At 39.4% G+C, this 18,764-nt stretch overlaps 1 protein-coding gene and 1 long non-coding RNA gene across 2 annotated transcripts in view; one reads left to right on the top strand and one right to left on the bottom strand.

Moving 5' to 3' along the window:
* HELZ (helicase with zinc finger) overlaps positions 1 to 18,764 on the top strand; it is a 149,579-nt gene that overhangs the window by 87,929 nt on the left and 42,886 nt on the right. The window contains 3 exon segments of the mRNA XM_038371412.2: positions 4,889 to 5,036; positions 12,646 to 12,829; positions 14,063 to 14,291. Coding sequence (XP_038227340.1) covers positions 4,889 to 5,036; positions 12,646 to 12,829; positions 14,063 to 14,291 — 561 coding nt within the window.
* On the bottom strand, positions 487 to 18,433 carry LOC122456569. The gene is made up of 3 exons (XR_006275508.1): positions 18,398 to 18,433; positions 16,500 to 16,501; positions 487 to 611 (listed from the first exon to the last, which is right to left on the bottom strand). It is a non-coding gene; the product is annotated as an uncharacterized LOC122456569 (long non-coding RNA).

Here is an 18,764-nt window from a genome sequence, read left to right as displayed (position 1 = left end):
GAAATTTTTTTGTTTAGAAAAAAAAAAGAAAATACGAAGTTCTGAAACTAGCTGTGGGGAGCAAAAATTGGGGTGTATTTTGACACTCCTATTATGGAGCTGTTATTCAGGGAGAGGTGCCTTGACTGTGAGTCTTTCCTGCTCTGGCTGACATTAGTTAACCTTCACTGGATATACTCAGTATGATCCCCAGAAGCAGGCAGATTCAGGTGGCCAAATATTGCTGAAATAATATTTTTATTAAAGCTAATGATAAAAAAAAAAGTATATAATACATAAGTTGAGAAAAGAGTGTCTGTACATCTGGGTATAGTGCTTAGATTATCCACAAATACAATGTTTGTTTTTAAAGTCATAAGATACATATAATGCATAAACAGCAATAACCCAAATTTAGGTGAATGAATTTAAGAATACAGTTTAGATATCTAGCATCCGTGCATTCGGGTTCGTTACTCATGAAAAAAGTTATATACAGAGTTTGTGGCAGAAAGCAAAATATATCAATGAGTGAATATTGTCCCTCAGTAATTGAGAATTTAGGATTGGTTGTCCATTTAGAGGAAAAAACAGTCCATCAGGAAAGTATTTGAGTTACATTCCCGACGGCGCTTCTCATCGGCACTCCAGCTCATCCCTCCTGGTATTACGGATGTCCAGTGATGTGTTCTATGTAGATATCCCTCAACCACCTGATGGCATCCAACATACCACATAGCCATTTCCACCTCTCCACAAAGGAAATAGACTCTGCAGCTGCAGAACCTTGATCTCGAAGCCCTTATAAAAATATTGCAGTAATAGCCTGTGATACTGAGCAACACTCTTAGCACCTGTAGTGGTTTGGACCACTAACATAGTAGTTCTTTTAAAAAATGAAGGTAGAATTGAAATTAATCAACTTTCAACTCAGTTCATATTCTGCAATTCTTTTATTAGTTTCAAAAATTTAGACAGCATCAGAATAATTCAAGAGCACTGATTACTTTTTTCTTGCTTAAAAAAAAAAAACTGCCTGCAACATATAGAATGACATGATCTTATAAGTACAAAGAGAAAAAAATAGGTCAAATTATGGTCTTTTCACTTTGCTAATGTCATTTTTTTATTACTTTTTTCAAGACTCACTAATTAATTGTTTGTCATTTTTATGCTGTGATAAACTAATGGCTACTAGTATAATGAACTTATCCATGAGCTGTGCTAAAAAGAATCACAGGTTTCAGAGTAGCAGCCGTGTTAGTCTGTATTCGCAAAAAGAAAAGGAGTACTTGTGGCATCCGATGAAGTGAGCTGTAGCTCACAAAAGCTTATGCTCAAATTAATTTGTTAGTCTCTAAGGTGCCACAAGTACTCCTTTTCTTTTTTCTTAAAAAGAATCAGTGCAGTCATGGAGAAAACTGTTAAAGATTAAATCCTTGCTCAGATATTTAGTGAAGAATATTATGTTGCTATCCAATCATGTTAATTCGGTTATCACTCACTGTATTCACAGCAAAAGCAGAAAAATCCGTCATGGAATCAAGATTAAAAGTTTAACACACTTTGCTAAATAGTGTATAATAAGGCCTCTTTCCATTAGGTGTACACTGCATTACAGATTCAAGTGTGGTTTAGTTTAGGATACATTTCTAGAAATTATAAATGAGACGGAGGCTGATGGGACTCAGAGGAGGCTGATTCTTTCCACTTTAGGTTACAGATGGGATATAGATACATTCATCTCGGAGTTGTCTAGCGTAATGCAGCCCTGGTTGACGGTGACCTAAAGTTGTGATCTGGTGGTGATTTGATGGCATATGTGAAATGAGTTTTTTGCGTTTCCAGTAGACAGTTGTCTGTCTCCAACCAAAACCACAATTACAATAACTGGCTAACTTCAAGGATTAGGGGGTCACAAAGATTGAGCAATCCTCTGACTTCTAGAGGGGGTACCTCCATATCTAGGTTTAGGCTTATGAGTGGGGAAGAGTTGGGAAGCTTGCATGTTTTTTTGTTGTGTGTTTGTATAATGCCTAGCACAGTGGGGTCCTGGACCATGACTAGGGGCTCCTAAGCACTATAATAATACAAATGATTAATAAATCATAAAGGCTATACCTGTTCTATGAGTAAACTGAGGGATACAGGGTTGCAAGAATGACAATTTTCATGTTTTCTAAGGGACATGTCAGATTTTAGTTGATATTGTATGTCACGGACCGTGCAGATAGTTTTCTTCGGGGTTTGGCAACGTCTCCACAGTAAAAATTTTGAGGTCTGTGGGAAGCCGCTCGCGGGTGGTTCCCCGCAAGCGGCTCCCCATCCCTGCTGTTGCTGGCAGAGGCGTGGCCAGGCAGCTCTGCACACTGCCTCCGTCCCCACTTCTTCCCTGAGCGCTGACTCCGTGGCTCCCAGCCCATTGGTTGGGAACCACGACCAATGGGGAGGGTGGCGCCTGCTGACAGGGCAGCATGCAGAGCCGCCTGGCCGCACCTCCGCGTAGGAACTGTAGGGCACAAGCTGCTGCTTTCTGGAGCTGCTTGAGGTAAGTGTTGCGTGGAGCCTGCATCCCCTCCCGCACCCGACCCCCTTGCCTCAGCCCTGATCCCCCCTCCTGCCTCAAGTGTGGAGGGGCTTAGTGTGGGAGGAATCCAGGTGTGGTGTGTGACATTTCTGGATGGGGCAAACTAGGTGGGGGCAGCTCAGTGGGAGATCTGGATGCACAGGGACTCGTTGGGGGGTTCCGGGTATAGGGGCAATGGGACTCTGCAGGTGATCCAGGTGAATGTGGTTGGGACTCAGCAGGGGAGGTCTGAGTGTGGGGAGATGGTGCTCGGCAGGGGGGTCTGGATGTGGGGGTCTGAGTGGGTAGATCTGGGTGCTGGGAGAGTGGGACTAAATGGGATGGGGGCCATGTGTAGTTGGTTGGGGCTCAGTGGGGTGAGGGTCTTGGTGTGGGGGGTTCATCAGGAGGGTCCAGGTGTAGGGGGTTAGGGCTTATCAGATTGAGGGTTCAGTGGGCCTGCTTAACAGGGTAGCCCCAGCTGCTGCCGAGGGGACTCCTGCTTCCCCCTGTGATTCCCTTATCCCCTTTTCTTCCACATTTCATCCCCCTCCCTCGTTGTCCCATCCCCCTCCCTTCACTCCCTCCCTTCACTCCCACATTCCCCTCCCCCTACCCTATTCCACCTCCTTCCTTCCCCATGCTTCTTCCCACCACCCCGTCATCCCCTTCTCTCATTTCCTCTGCCCCCGCCCTTACCCATCTCCACTGTTGCTGGCACTCTCTGTTGCACAGAAAACAGGAAGGCTCCCAGCACACAGAAGGGGAGCACAACTGGCACTAGGATCAGGAGGCGGTGTTCAGCTGCAGAGTCAGCAGAGCCCAGACGCAGCCTCCTTCAGCTGGGCAGCTCTGCACTTGTGGAAATGAGGATGGGCAGTGGAATGTAACCCTGTGTGTCCCTGCATGCCTCACCTCTGTTTGGGGGGAAGAATCCCCCCCACCTGCACTCCTGGTTGCCCCCTCGGTTTTCTGCAGAGAAGCACAGGAATTCTGTGTGGGGAGGTTCTGCGGGTGCACAGTCCTGCAGAATTCCCCCAGGATTATCTCTTGCTGGATTGAATCAGCGGTCGGCAGGGTTACCCTGTGCTGTTCCCCTGTTTCTTTTATTTCTGTCCTACAGTGTGTGTTTTCCCTTGTCTGATACACTAATACAAAGAATATTGCTATTCATGCCTGCTGAAGGCTCAGATTCTCTGGAGTGGGCAATGAGAGCTCAGCACACATCCATAAAAAGCACACAAATGGGGCTTTTGGCTACTCTTGTGCTCCCTGATCTTGAGGTTGCTGGTCACTGACCTAGTCCCAGGCAGAAATTGGAGCAACCTGGAAGCTGGCGTATCTTGTGCTGGCAGCCAGTGGCCTCCAAGGCCTCTTCTGACAGTTGAAGATCAGCCAAAGAGAGGGGCAGCCTGGCCACAACACACTTCACTGGCAGCTAGAAGGAGGGGTATATGTCATCTGGTGGTGCTCCTCTAGTGGCCAACTCCACCAACTTTAGGGCTGCTTTGGTCTGACATAATGGCACAAAGGAGCTGGAGCACTCTGGAGAATTGTAGCCAAGATTCATCATGGTGCTTCTTGATGCTGAAAAGCTTTGTCAATGACACCAAATTTCACCCGCTAGCTTTCTTATTTGAAATGTCTTGCTTCTTTTTGTAAGAATTTGTTTTGAGGCCAGTTTGCATATGAATTTTTGTATACATGCCTTTTCCTATTAATCCCGTTGTTTTCTTGGTTGAGTGATTCCATTTTTAATTTCTATGTATCTGAAATGTGTTTGTAGTGTACAATATTGCATTGTGGATAGGAATAGAATTCTCACTGCATGAAGGTAGCTTGTGTATTCATCATGTATAGATATAACATCCAAAAAAACTATGTTAAAAGAATGTTAAGTTTGCAAAGTCAAACGTTGGAAAGTTAGGAAATGGCAGAATTAATTAATTAAATTAATTAATTAAAAAACAGTATCATAATTTGTACCCCTTGTGCATTATGACACATTCTTTAACTACATGATCACATACTATTTTGTGGGGCAGGAGAGGTAGGGGTGGTTCCTTTCTCCAGTCTTCCTCCCCTGACTCTTTACCTCAATCTTCTTGCCTAGCTGGTCCCAGTCTCCCCACAACTCTTGTTCCAATCTACTTGACATTAGGTGGCACTACCAGCACTGCCTGTAATGTGGAAACATCACATAAGAGAAATCAGTTAGAATTAATGAGTAAGAATTAGGGCTTTTGTTTCAGTATAAAACATTATTTTCTTTGATGGCATATTTCTCAGCTACAGGACCAAATGCAAATTCCACATTTTATTCTGTGTTTTGCCTCATTGCAGTTACACATCTGACCTTTTCTATGAGGGCAAATTGATGGCAAGTGGAAAGCAGCCAGCACACAAAGATTTCTACCCTTTGACTTTCTTCACAGCACGCGGAGAAGATGTGCAGGAGAAAAACAGTACAGCTTTCTACAACAATGCAGAGGTAGCTCTTCTTTGAATTTCATTGCTTTCGTTGCTTTCTCAAGAATCTGAATTCTTGGTACACTTAAGCATTTTATCTGTCACAATATCTGTTATCAACTTGCATACTTTTAGAGGTTTTTTGAACAACTTCCTATTGGGTTATGGATGTAGTGTTGTTGTAGTCATGTTAGTCCCAGGATAGTCAAGAGACAAGATGCGTAAGTAATATTTTTTTATTGGACTGAATTCTGTTTGGTGAGGGAGTTCAAAAGCTTGTCTTTCTCACCAAACAGACGTTGGTCCAATAAAAGATATTATCTCACCCACCTTGTGTCTCTGTTGGCTTTTGTGTTTGATATAGATAGATGGCATAGATTATCTCAGCCTTAATAGAACAGGTAGCATCTTGCACAACTTGAATATGGAATGTAGAGCTAAGCAAATAGACTACAATCCTTTAAGCTGCACCACCTCTACAACTGCATAAGCCCGCACTTCAGTCAGTGGCACTCCGCAGGGCTCCACCCACCTGAAAAGCTTGCAGAATCATGGCCATAATTTGTAATCACTATTTCAATGGATTTAGCTTCTTTTTCTCTTTGCCAAATGGCTGCAAGCTGCTTACAGTTTACGCAGGCTTGTTCATTACTCAGAATTATTTGCTCGATAGTTTTTATGACATTGTGATGGCTGAATCTTAGCAACTGAAAGATAGGAATTCTTTTTACAATTTAAAATAAAGCTTGGAATTTTCAGACAGTTGCAGAATTGTTTATAGTCTCTGGTTGTGCGATCCACACTTTTTTTCACTCCTGTGATTTCCTCCTGTTCCTAATGTTAAGAATGTTTTATTCCTTTTAAAGGATGATGTTTTGTGTTTGAATGAAATGTTCGGTCTGGTTTATGCAAATTGTTTCAGTAGATGATAATAATACTTAACTTTATATTGCATTTTCAAGAAGTAGATCTGAAAGCACTCCGCAACACCCTGTGAAGTAGGGAAATATTATTGTCCCCATTTCTGCCCCTGAGGAACTGAGGCACAGAGAGGCTAAGTGACTTGTCCAAGGTTATGCAGGAAGTCTATGACAGAGCAGGGACTTGAACCTGAGTCTCCTAAGTTCTAGGCTTGGGCCATTCTTCCTCTTAGCTAGAGAGCAAAGATCTGATGAAAGCCCACTGAAGTCTTTGGAAAGATTCCCATGGACCTAAACAGACTTTGGGATCAGGTCCGAAATGAGCATGCTCAGAAGTGATTTTTCTATCTATAGTTTTTTCACATATTACAACGGCTGTTCTCCAGAACAATTGTTATTCACACACCCAGATTCAAAACTCATTCCTCTTTCAGTGAGTGTTTTTTAAAATATTACTGCTAGTAAAAACAGTGGGATTCCCCTCTCCCAAATGTAGTGTTACCTGGGCTTGACCCAAACCCCAAATCCTGACACCCACAAACTTTGAATCCCTATTCAGATTTTGTTATTTAGTCTCCTTTCTACTAAAAAATGGTCGAACATATTTTCCTTAAACTTTTAACAACAAAATGACCCATTTTCTGAAACTAAATATAGAAAATTTCAGCCCCAAAGGAAATATTGTCTTAAATTTATGAGAAAGTGAAGACAGAGGATTATAACTGAAGCTGATTTGTAGTTTAGCAACACTGTTCATTACAAAGCAAGCACTATAATAGTTGCATTATACATCTACTATCCGTTAACCATGATGCATTTCATGTGATGGGCAATTTTTAACATAGTTGTGCTGCATTTGTTTTGGCGTTGTTTGTTAGTAAGAGATCTGCTGAAATAAGAGACTCCTGATTGTGCAGCTGAACACTAAACACCAGTGATTTCAGTACACATCACTGAACAAAGAAACCGAAGGCTATTGACTTCTCTCATTAATGTACCTGTATCTCTTCTTCATAAATGAAAAAGGTTGTGAAAGATCTTAAAATATTTTCACTGCCGTGCAGTTCAATCACTGAATGAAAATTGAGTCATTAGTAGTCTACAGGCAAGAATAAAGGACAAAAGCTGCTTAATACTGACAAGAAGGGCTCAAACAATAAGGGAGCATTATTACTGTTAGCTTTTGCTGATTAAAAAAAATCCCCACATTTGTATTAGCACATTCAGTGTTACAATAAAAACTGGAAGTATATTTTTCAATTCTGAAACCCTTATGCTTTTCATAAATACAATATAAGCTTATACACTTACAGAAGTATTTATATTATATTTATGAAAAGCATAAGGGTTTCAGAATTGAAAAATATAATTCCAGTTTTTGTTGTTGGTTGTAATTCTAAGCATATATTCAGAAGCAGTGGGTTTGCAGAAGAATTTTACCTGGTAGCTGAATAAACCTGCAAAGAGATTAGAGTAGTTTTTACAGCTCTAGTAAATCTATTCGAGTGTGTTTTGGCAACAGTATAGACTTTTTATATGATTAGAGAATTTAGGAACTGTGAAGCTTGGAAGAATTGAATTTAAAGTATTTTCACTGTCTGTATCCAAGCCCTGCACAAATACCACCAATATATATTTACTGCACTCCTAAAATCTGTAATATTTAAAACAAACTATTCCTGGCTATGGTTGAAACTTTTATCCGTGCTGACAAGGTTGGGTGGACCTGCTTTATGTTTTTGCCTGTCCATTTGTCAAGCAAACCAGAAGCTCAGAAGTAATGGTATAACAGTACAAACAACTTTGATACCTGTTGACAAAAAGTGTACAAACTTTGAATATGATTACTGGACAGTCACACACTAGCACACTGCACACACAAGGAGCTCCTTGCATTCCTCCATTCCACCCCACAAACTCCTTATGTGCCACCCTCCCATCCCCTTTTATTTCAGGGACTCTGTAACACTCCCCTCCTCATGCCAGGAGCTCTGTGTGTCCCCCCATTTCCTCTCCCTCCCACATGCCAGTGGCTCTTTTTCCCCTCAGGCTAAGGTCTCCCATTCTTCTCCCCATGCCAGGGGCTCTGTGTGCCCTCCTATTTTCCCCTGTCCCCACCATTCTTATTTCGGTACTGGAGTGATGGCCAGAGCTGAGATGGTGGGCATTTATTGTTATGCTAGAAGGTGATGATGGCTGCCATCAATCTGTTCTTTGATCTGTAGACAATTTATGGAGGTGGTAGAAGCTACTGCCCAAATGCCAGGGGCTTTGTGTGTCCCCCATTTCTCCCTTCTGTTTTCTAGTTTTCATCAAATGCTTCTGCCCTTTGATGCCTAGAAAGATCCCTGAAATTTTGGAACTGATCTGATGTGGTGTTCAAAAGTTGTCCTGCTACATTAAACAGACAGACAGAGAAATGCCATCAAATTGGGTATAAAACCTCACTTGTTTGGCCACCAATGTAGTGCTAAATATAATCAGATTGGCCTGATTGGCTCAGCTGAGTGAGCCTGGAGCTGTCCATGGCTGGGACACACTGTTGTCCTGATCCTGTAACTTTGTGCATGTGGGCAAACTGCTGTGTGTGGGCAGAGCCCCACTTACATCAGTGAAGCTCCTTATGGATACAGCAAGTCTGTGTGTGTGAAGCATCAGGACTGGAGCCCAAGACTCCAAGGAGCATTGGAGTTGTGAAGCAGCAGTTGCTGACGAATGGAATGGGATGGGGATAGGAATGAGGGATGTGACAAATTAAATAGCAGTCCAGCCATCTTTCAACTCCTGTTCAAGCAAGTCTGAGATTCTGAATCGCTGTCTTTGTTCAGCCAGAACCAATCTGAAATATGTCCATGCTTTAATTTCATTGAATAAAACATGGTGAAGTGGCTGGCACCCACCTCCTAAACCTGCCTTCTCCCAGCCGGGCTCCCAGTTTCAGGCATTACATTTTCATACGCAAAATGACAATGTGACATTTACTAGAGGTGATAGAAACCTAGTCCTGAAGATCCACCTTTTGGATAAAGCATTTATCAAATATGTACAACTGAATTTCTGTGAAACTGTTACAAGTTTCATTTACAATATTTTGACCTTATCTATGCACAAAGCCTGCAAACCTGTTTGTACTGCACTCATGTAATCTGTGAGATTCACACTCTGTGCTCACTACTCACACTACTAGCATGCTAGAGACTAACAAATTTATTAGAGCATAAGCTTTCGTGAGCTACAGCTCACTTCATCGGATGCACTTGGTGGAAAATACAGAGGGGTGATTGATATACAAACACAGAGAACATGAAACAATGGGTTGATCATATGATCAACCCATTGTTTCATGTTCTCTGTGTTTGTATATCAATCACCCCTCTGTATTTTCCACCAAGTGCATCCGATGAAGTGAGCTGTAGCTCACGAAAGCTTATGCTCTAATAAATTTGTTAGTCTCTAAGGTGCCACAAGTACACCTTTTCTTTTTGCGAATACAGACTAACACGACTGCTACTCTGAAAACTACTAGCATGGAAGCTAATTTGTGCTCATCAGCCTGTGGCATAGGAAACGTGCTAGAAAGTTCATGTAAAAATTTTACGTTTTATGGAGAAATGTTCAGTATTACAAGAAAAGTTTGAAATGTATGAAGTGAAAAAAGAAAGTGAAAGAACAATAAAATGAACATTTCTCGGTGTATCAATTCATTAGTATGGTTTGGGTCAGAGATGTTTGGGCCAGAAAGGACCGTTTTCCTTATCTAGTCGGGTTTAAGGCATAACAGAGGCCATAGAACCTTACCAGTGATTTCAGTATTTAACTCAGCATCTTGCGGTTGAACTAGAGCATCTTGTTTAGAAAGACATCCATTCCTGATTTAAATACTCCAACTGATGGGGAATTTACCCCTTTCTAGGTAATCTGTTGCAGTTGTTCATTACCAGGACAGTTACATAAAATATGTGTTTTTATTGAAAAATCTCACAGGGCCACATCCTCAGATGGTGTAAATTAGTGTGGAATATATTAATGGAGCTTTGCTAACTTACAGCACCCTAGGATCTGGCCCGTAGTTTTTAGTTTGTATGCTACATTTCTCACTAGGATGATCCTGATTTTGCAAGTCCTTTTCTTGTCATTTCTGTTCTGTAATTTCATGTAAGAGTGACTACATTTTTTATTTTATGATAAGTTGCAATGGGCATGTACATCAGTATAAACATTCATAAAATATTTCTCCACAGGCAGTTAAAATCCTGGCCTACTAATATGAAGGCTAATTAATGTACATACTGGAAACAGGCTGAATTATTTTTAACACTCCTCTAAAGATAACTGGGTGGGCAGTGAAGGGAATCTAGAATACTTGTAATTCTTACAGTGTAGATTCTGTTACGTTGCCATTAAGAGAATGAGCTTGAGGCTCTATAGGAAAATTCCATTGATCAGTTATACCTTGGGTAGCTAAGTAGATGTTTATTGAATGAGAATATAGATATAAAAAAGGTTTTACAATGTTTTTTTTACCAATACTTGTCACTGTGTCAATATCTCCACCCAGTGTCTCTCAGTAGGGGTTGTTGTGTTTGCTGTCTTCTCCTAGCAGGAGATCATTTTGATAAGAAGTGGAATTGAGAACAGGTCTGTTCTGTGTCATCAAGATAGAAGCTTCCTGTTTTTTAAAAGCAGTTTTTCGGCATGATCCTGAAAGGTGCTGAATCTATCATCAATTCACTTGGAATTGTAGGTGGCCAGTGGCTCCAAGAATCAGGCACAGTTTCTAGTGAAAGACTAGCTCTCATTGTCAGTTCTCAAAGCCGACCTTTTAATCCAGGCCCTTGTCTGAGTAAGGGTATTCATGAAGGATGCACCAAATCTAAAAGAGGAGTAGGAATGGGATTCGTCCTTTCCTTCTGTTGCCGGTAGTGGCTGGTAATTATTTTGGGGATCGTCTATTTGCTGCCAATATTTGACAGCATGTTATGAATTTCTGATGATATGTTTTTAAAGATCTGAATGTACCCAAAGCACATATTTTATAAATGCTGATATAAATAAATTAAAAAAGAAGATGAAAATAGAAAATTAAAAATTGCTTAGAATAACTTGGAATGTTTTTAATAAATAGGGGTTGGAGAAAGGGTTTTGCAATGTTAACTTCAAACAGCGTTTCACAGCAAACATTTGTTTAGCTGCTTTACAAGTCTACTGCTTTCAGTGCATACATCTCCCTTGTTTGAGTTATCAGAGAACCTGTAAACTTCTAGAACTAAAATTGTGTTTGGGGAGAGAATTGGCTCCTAATCATTGAGGAGGCAGCATGGTCTAGTAGATGGGGCTCTGGGCTGGGAGGTCTGGATTTTATTTCTCGTTCTGCCACTTATCTTACTTGACCATGGTCAAGTCACTTCTGATCTCTGTTTGCCCTCCACCTTTCTGCCTTGCTGTGTAGACTGAGTTCTGTGGGCAAGGACTGCCTCAATATGTATGCCTACAGCTCTAGCATAATGGAATTCCAATTTCTGGGGCCTCTAGTGAGCTGCCATAATGCAAATGATAAGTAATCGTCAGATAACGTTATCATTTTTTAAAATTTGTTTTGAGTAATCCCCAGACCACTGAAATTTCCCATTTTAACTCTGAAAATACTTCTCTTTTATTAAGGGTCTGATTCTGCTCAGTTTGAAATCCGTAAGAATTTTGTCACTTATTTTATTGGGAGCAAGATAAACCTCAGATTCAGTTTTGTTGCCTCAGATTAGTAATAATTAATAACATCTCCAATTCTCTTGCTTCCTCCTTATGATAAAGTAGCTTCTTTTGGTTAAGGCCAGGTTACAAAGATTTCCTTGAAACTTCCCAAAGTGAAGAGCACTGGCCAGCCTTTATGTCTAACCTGGTGATTCCCAATCACTGATCCATGGAGCTTTTGTCTAGTAACCTGCATAGAGCCGGCAGGCCACATGGGGCTGAAAAAAAATATAGACTGGGTTTTCTAGTGTATTTCTACTCTCAGAAATGCACACCTGCTATGGAAGGAGAAAAGGGTTTATTTACAGTTTATTCATATACCCACTGAAGTTCTTTACTGGATTCTCCATTACTATCAGTCTTCCTCAGTGACACACAGAATGCTTTCCTCAGTTGAATTGATTGATAGCAGAGGCAGGTGCAGTTTTATGTGACAGAGAAACTTTCAGTATGCTTGCTTATGTGTATGTCCTTTTTCTTTAGATTCCAAAATGTTACATGAAATGTACAAACAGAAAGTAAAAATAAAAATAAAAATAAAATAAAATACATGTATTTTGCTAACGTATCTAGATATAGATATGACTCTAGGTCCTGATGCTCCAAAGTTTAGCATGAGCCTAACTTTAAGCATTTTAGTAGGTATAGTTAAGCATATGATTAAGTGCTTTGCTGGATCAGGGCCTTAAGACTACTTTTAGGAATTTTTTACAGTGTTTCCAGAATAATGATCCAAATACTATTGATACTGTTGTAAGCTATAATGTTTTGAAACATTATTATGAAATACAATAGCAGGTTTTTGTGTTTACTAAGAAGGTTTTATATAATATTTTGCCTGTAAAATCCTGTACAGTTTTAAAATTCCACTTCTGTTTTTATATAAAGGAATGATATTGGACTAAAAAGCAAATAAACTCTTAACAATATTTTTGACTCAGGTTTTATGATTTTCTTTTTAAGGTATTTGAAATAGTAGAACGTGTTGAAGAATTGAGAAGAAAATGGCCGGTAGCTTGGGGAAAATTGGATGATGGCAGTATAGGGGTTGTAACACCATATGCTGATCAAGTGTTCCGAATTCGGGCAGAACTTCGAAAAAAGAGATTATCTGACGTCAGTGTAGAAAGAGTACTAAATGTTCAGGGTAAGTAGTGATTACATGTCTTAAGAATCTGCTAACAAAGATAAGATTGTGAAATGCAGTCCTAATTTCTGTATGTAATTTACCAATCTATGTAATTTTATAACAAGTGATATAGGAGGCTTTTTACAGTAAGCTTTTTAATTGTGATCCCCAGATTTCACACTCAGAATGTCTTTGATTGTACTTTATAATTAGAGTATGATAATAATAGCAATTTAAACAAAGGAATAACATATAGGCGAAGCAGTTAAAATAATATTGACTCTGAGTAAAAAGAGTAGATATAATAATATACAGTCACTAATGTTGGTATGACAGGATCTGACTAGTGCATGTGCTCATTGGATATTATTCCATCATAGAATACCCAAAGCAATAAATGTGTGGTTTGTGAAATATAAAAATTTTCAAAATTAATGTAACTTTTTGTGTTAATGGAGGCAAAAAAAGGCCTTACTTTTTATTTCTTTATGTAGCTCCAGCAATGTGCTAGGCACTTTGCAAACAATTATGGAGACAGATAAGATCCATAAAGAAACATAATGCCCCAGCGTGTTTGCAATCCAAGATCCCACTCCTGCAAAGGAATCCATGCTCTTGGACTCCTAGTCCCACATGGTGTTCCATTGACAACAGTAGGATTCTGTGGGGGCATGTGGCTTTACAGGATCATGTTTTAAATAGACAAAGAGCAGACAAGTGTCTGCAGGGTAGCAATTGGCAAACTCAGATAGCTGAGCAGGAAAGAACAGCCTATTTCACATAGGTAGAAATTTGTATTCGTGTGACTTTTATGGCATTTTTATTTGCTAAGCTGTGAAACAGAAATGGCTGAAATGATGTGCATTTTTTCCTGCAGAACAGCCCTATTTTTTTCAGATGTAGCCTTTAGTGTAAATTGGTACTGCACCTATTACTGGCTGAACAGAAACTTGCAGAGGTATTCAGAACTTTAAAAAGTTCTGGAATGCTTAAACTGGCATGGAAACAAGGATTTTAAAAGGACAAATTGCTCTTGCAATGAAAAGTGTTCTTTATAATGCATTTTAAAATGTTAAACTCTTATTATTCTTGCACAAAGCTCTTTACCTGAAGAGTAACTAATGACTCTCTAGAATTACTTACATATAAAATGTCAAGTTGTGAAATCTGTCTAGCAAGTGTTGTCATTTGGTTGCATTACATCTGAAAATGGTTAAAATTATTTCAAACTTTCATCTCTCCTTTCTTTAGGAAAACAGTTTAGAGTTTTGTTTCTCAGCACAGTGCGAACACGGCATACGTGCAAACACAAGCAAACACCGATCAAAAGGAAGGAACAATTACTGGAGGATTCAACAGAGGACTTGGATTATGGTTTTCTGTCCAATTACAAACTTCTGAACACTGCCATTACAAGAGCACAGTCCCTGGTAGCTGTGGTGGGAGACCCAATTGCTTTATGTTCCATTGGAAGATGCAGGTACAGTATGTGTTCTTTGGCTAAACAGGGGTAGCAGAAGTGCTAGTGAATATTATACATTTGAGTACAATCTATGGACTATGTAAAACTGGTCTGCTTTTTAGGCTCCAAAGGCAAATGAGTTGCATTTAAAAAATTTAATTGGAGAAGCATATATAATTTTTTACACCATTTTATATATATATATTCCACTAAACAAAACCTTCATTAAAATCAGTTAAAATTGCTCAGGTGATGCCACACCATCGGTAAAAAGCCAGGAAGACACTAATTGAGTTCTCATCCATTCCCTGCAGTGTGCAACCATGATTTCACCTTGTCCATATTTAAACCATCCATTTCCACCACACACATGCCTTCTCTTCTATACTAAACATGCAATTCTTAACACCAGCCATGCAGAGTCCTTAGAAATTGATGTTTTCTGATTGTTGGCAAGGTTGAGTTGGTGTTATCTTGAAACAGTTTATTGTGTATAGTGTATATTCTGAACTGATAGTGTTGTTTAACTGTGTACCTTGGAAGATTGCTAATGGAGGGAATTGTTTATTTTTTAAGTGGAAATGATTTGTAATAGTGTAGTTCATAATGTTTCTAGCAGTGTAAATCAGGTGATGTAAAAGGATGTGTTATGTTTTGTTTTTTCAATAGTTGGATTTATGCTGGCACATTTTGTGTTCCAAAACAACAACACCAGTAAAGGTGAGAAGTCACCTTTCATCTATCTGGTGAACTTCAGAGTCTAAATGGGATAATAGCATTATTAAGCACATGGCAATTTTTTCTTTTTCTTTTCCTTTTTCTTTTCTCTTTTTTTCTTTTTTCTTTTCTTTTCTTTTCTTTTCTTTTTTTCTTTTCTTTCTTTTCTTTCTTTTCTTTTCTTTCTTTCTTTTCTTGTACAAAATCTCTGTGAATTGAACATGAAGGTAGCAGAGATATAATCACCAAAAGGCAGAATGCCAAGTTAAGGTACTTCTCTGTCCAACAAAGAAGTGACTTCAGTATGGTTGAAAACGGTATCTTCTTTTAGGACTCTGCTCCTTTGAAATGTTTTTAGGTAGGGGAAACTGAAATGCAGCATTGGCAGAGCCTGCTGTGGACTTTCAAATTGAAGAAAAGACAAGGCAAAGATGTAGTGAGGGTAACCAGCTGATGAAGAGTGAGATAGTAAGGGCGGGAAAACTTTATGCAAGGGCCTCTACTCATAGTAAAAGTGCCACAGAATCTTTAGTGTTCACTCAGGGTCAACTCATCTTTGATTCTTAATGTGTCCTCCAAAATCACATTGTAGCTGCTACTTGTTCAAGAGCCTGTGTTTCTGTATATAATGAAGGGTAATTGACAAAGCATTCTTGTTGTATTCGCTAATTCTGTAATTTGTACTTGATACTAGTAGCTCAAGACCCTACATTTCATTTTCAGCTGTTTTTAATGTGCTTATTATAACATTGCATGTCAATAAAAATACTGCAATTAAATTTGGGCATTGAAAAATAGCATGATTTATTACTTAACTTCTTTGTGTGTGAAACATCATGGCGGTCATATGAAAGTGGAAAGCGCAAAGCCGTTGTTTAGCTATTCTCTGTAAACCTAAAATAAGCCAAATGGGAGCTGAATAAATGAACTTCCTGAAGACATGAATAAGGAAAGGTGAAAAATGGTAGGAGATTTAAACAATCATTTTAAGGATATAAAGGTCTTTGTCTTCAAAGGGTTCTCTTTCTATGGAAGGGGCAAAATGTTAAGATGGTCAGAGATAGAGCCTTAAGCTTGCTTCTAAAGTAGAAGAAATGCTGCGCTGACTGTGCTATAACAATGAAGCAAAAGTGTGTGTGTGTTTGTCCCTTTACATTGACTTCACTTTCCTGAGCAGTGTCTCTCTATTACAATGCTTCTGATGTTCATGGAGATGTACAGAAAAGCCCAAATACCTTTTATTTAGAAAATGGAAACCAAACATTTATCTACTACATTTATTAAAATATAATTTGAATTTAAATACTTATTTAAGGGGATAGCATCAAAATAACCTTTTCTTTATTGCTGCTAACAGGTTATTAAAATCAAAAGGATTTTTGTGTGTTTATATGTACCATCCATGTTTCTTGCTTGCATTTTTGAACATGCCTGATTATGTAACTCACTGGTCAGCATTTGTTCCCATACTCCTTCATACTTGAGCTACGGATGATGTGAGTTTGTTACAACTCCCAACTACAGGGTTGGTTTCTAGATCAAGCTGCAGAGTCAATTCCATGTTTTCAGCTCTGGAGTTTCCTGGTTCTCTCCCTTGGTGTATTGGAAAAGATCCTGGTCATCACACTATAAGGAAATCGGTCTTTTTCATATACTCCTCTGCTCCACTGTGGGCTGTTGGGACACATAGGTTTGCTCAGTAAGGGGGCAAGGCTCTTGGATCCATTAAGTTACCACGACCATTATGTGGCCCTGCTGACTGGCTCAAGACTCATCATTTTAAGTGATGCATACAGTGCATCCATACATTCTCCAGCTTCTGTTGGTTCAGGTATGAGAAGACCTTGAGACCCAAAATTCTGAGATTCTTGAGATCTCAAATTCTTTGAGGTCCTGATAGCAAAGCATTATGGCCCAAAATTTTCGTAAGTGACTATGTTTTTTCGGTCTCTGAATTGTTTAAGTGCCCACTTGATACGTTCCAGAGGTACACTCTGTCCCAACGCATTTTTAGAAATTGGCCCCTTTAAAGGGTCTGAAATTTATGAAAATTTAGGCCTAAGCCGCCATTAAATTGCAGTTTTGACAGCTAATGGTCCAGTCTGCCTTTCCAAGACCAATAGCATTTATGTATATTCTGTGCAAAACTTACACAACCAAAAGTTCTTTAATTTAAGAAGTAAGCAATGTGTGGAAACTATATCAAGAAGATGTATCTTGAGCATTGCTTTTAATATGCCATTGTCTTGTTTCACTGAATAATTGAATATTTATTGTTTGAAACTCCTGCTGTAGGGCTTGGGCACTGCTATTAAGAGAGAGAGAGAGTTCTTTTTTAGCACAAGAGAAGTTCAGAAGTCTGGAAGAAGTGACATTTTGTGCGGAAAAACAGACCTCAAAAAAAGTTTAGAGAGTTCTTGAATTTTATAAATATTCTAATACCTGTCAAAGTGAGTCAGGAATTTGTAGCTATAGTTGTAGAGAGCTATGTGAAGTAGCCCTGGGTAATTATTGCATTTCTGTATGTTACAGGGAGACTAGACAGGGCTGTTTGGCAGACGCTCCCTTTAAACTCAGGAGTAACTGCAAAGCAGAGATGGCAGTGTTTTATTTTCTGTTCTTACATCCCAGTACAAGTGTTCCATGTGCTTGGTGCATTTTAAACAAAAGTACATGGGCCTCAGTGGAGTTCTAGTGCTTTGCGGTAGGTTTGATGACTGCATTGATTAATCACAGAGAGCTCTGTCATTATAGCATCCCAGTGAAATATTTCCATATTGTTGTTTAATTCTCACTTAAATACTTGAAAAATGTGTTTGCCTTACAGTCAAATGACTTGATGGTCCTGCAGAAAATGGGCCATCTATATTGTGAAATTTAAAAGAGCACTTCTCATTTACATGAAATCACAGCGAAAGATTGGCATTAGAATGGCTATTTTAAATTCTTATGTGTGTGCGGCTTGGTCTACAGAACATACTGTACTGTACTGGAAAATGTGAAAAATCCACTCCCTGAGCAATGTAGTTATACTGACATTAAACCCCTGTGTAGGCAGTGCTAGTGCCTCTTTGTGAAGTTGGAGTTGTTAAGCTGATGTGAGAGCTCTCTCGATTGGCTTAGAGCGTCTTCACCACACATGCTACAGCAGTGCAGCTGCGCCATTGTAAATTTGTAGTGTAGACCTACCCTTAGTAACTATTCCTATGGTCTTGCAAGAGAGACACTTGTCCTCCCTACGAACGGCACTGGTCAACCAGTGGCTTCTCTCCTTAGGATCTACGTTGCCATAGGCTGGGTGAGCTTGCCACCTGGAACTAGGCTGATTGCCTGTCCTGTTTCCTTAAAAGGCCAACTGCAGAAGGAGACAAGGGGTAGCAAATAGAGTACGTTTCCTATGTTGTTACAAGAAAAGGAGTACTTGTGGCACCTTAGAGACTAACAAATTTATTTGAGCATAAGCTTTCGTGAGCTACAGCTCACTTCATCAGATGCTGTAGCTCACGAAAGCTTATGTTCAAATAAATTTTAGTCTCTAAGGTGCCACAAGTACTCCTTTTCTTTTTGTGAATACAGACTAACACGGCTGCTACTCTGAAACCTGTCAGTATATTGTTACAGTTGCCAGCACTTCTGATCCGATGCTTCAAAACATTCCCTAAACTTGGTGAGGTATGACATGAGAAATAATGTTCATTGTGTATGACTAGCCTAGTTTATTCTTGTGCTTTGCCATTCTGAACAGGCTAAATGAAATGAAAAGGGTTTAAATAA

Source organism: Dermochelys coriacea, chromosome 14, assembly GCF_009764565.3.
Source record: "Dermochelys coriacea isolate rDerCor1 chromosome 14, rDerCor1.pri.v4, whole genome shotgun sequence".
Classification (NCBI taxonomy): domain Eukaryota; kingdom Metazoa; phylum Chordata; order Testudines; family Dermochelyidae; genus Dermochelys; species Dermochelys coriacea.
The sequence above is the reverse complement of the archived record's forward strand: the minus strand, read 5'-3'. Positions and strand labels throughout refer to the sequence as shown.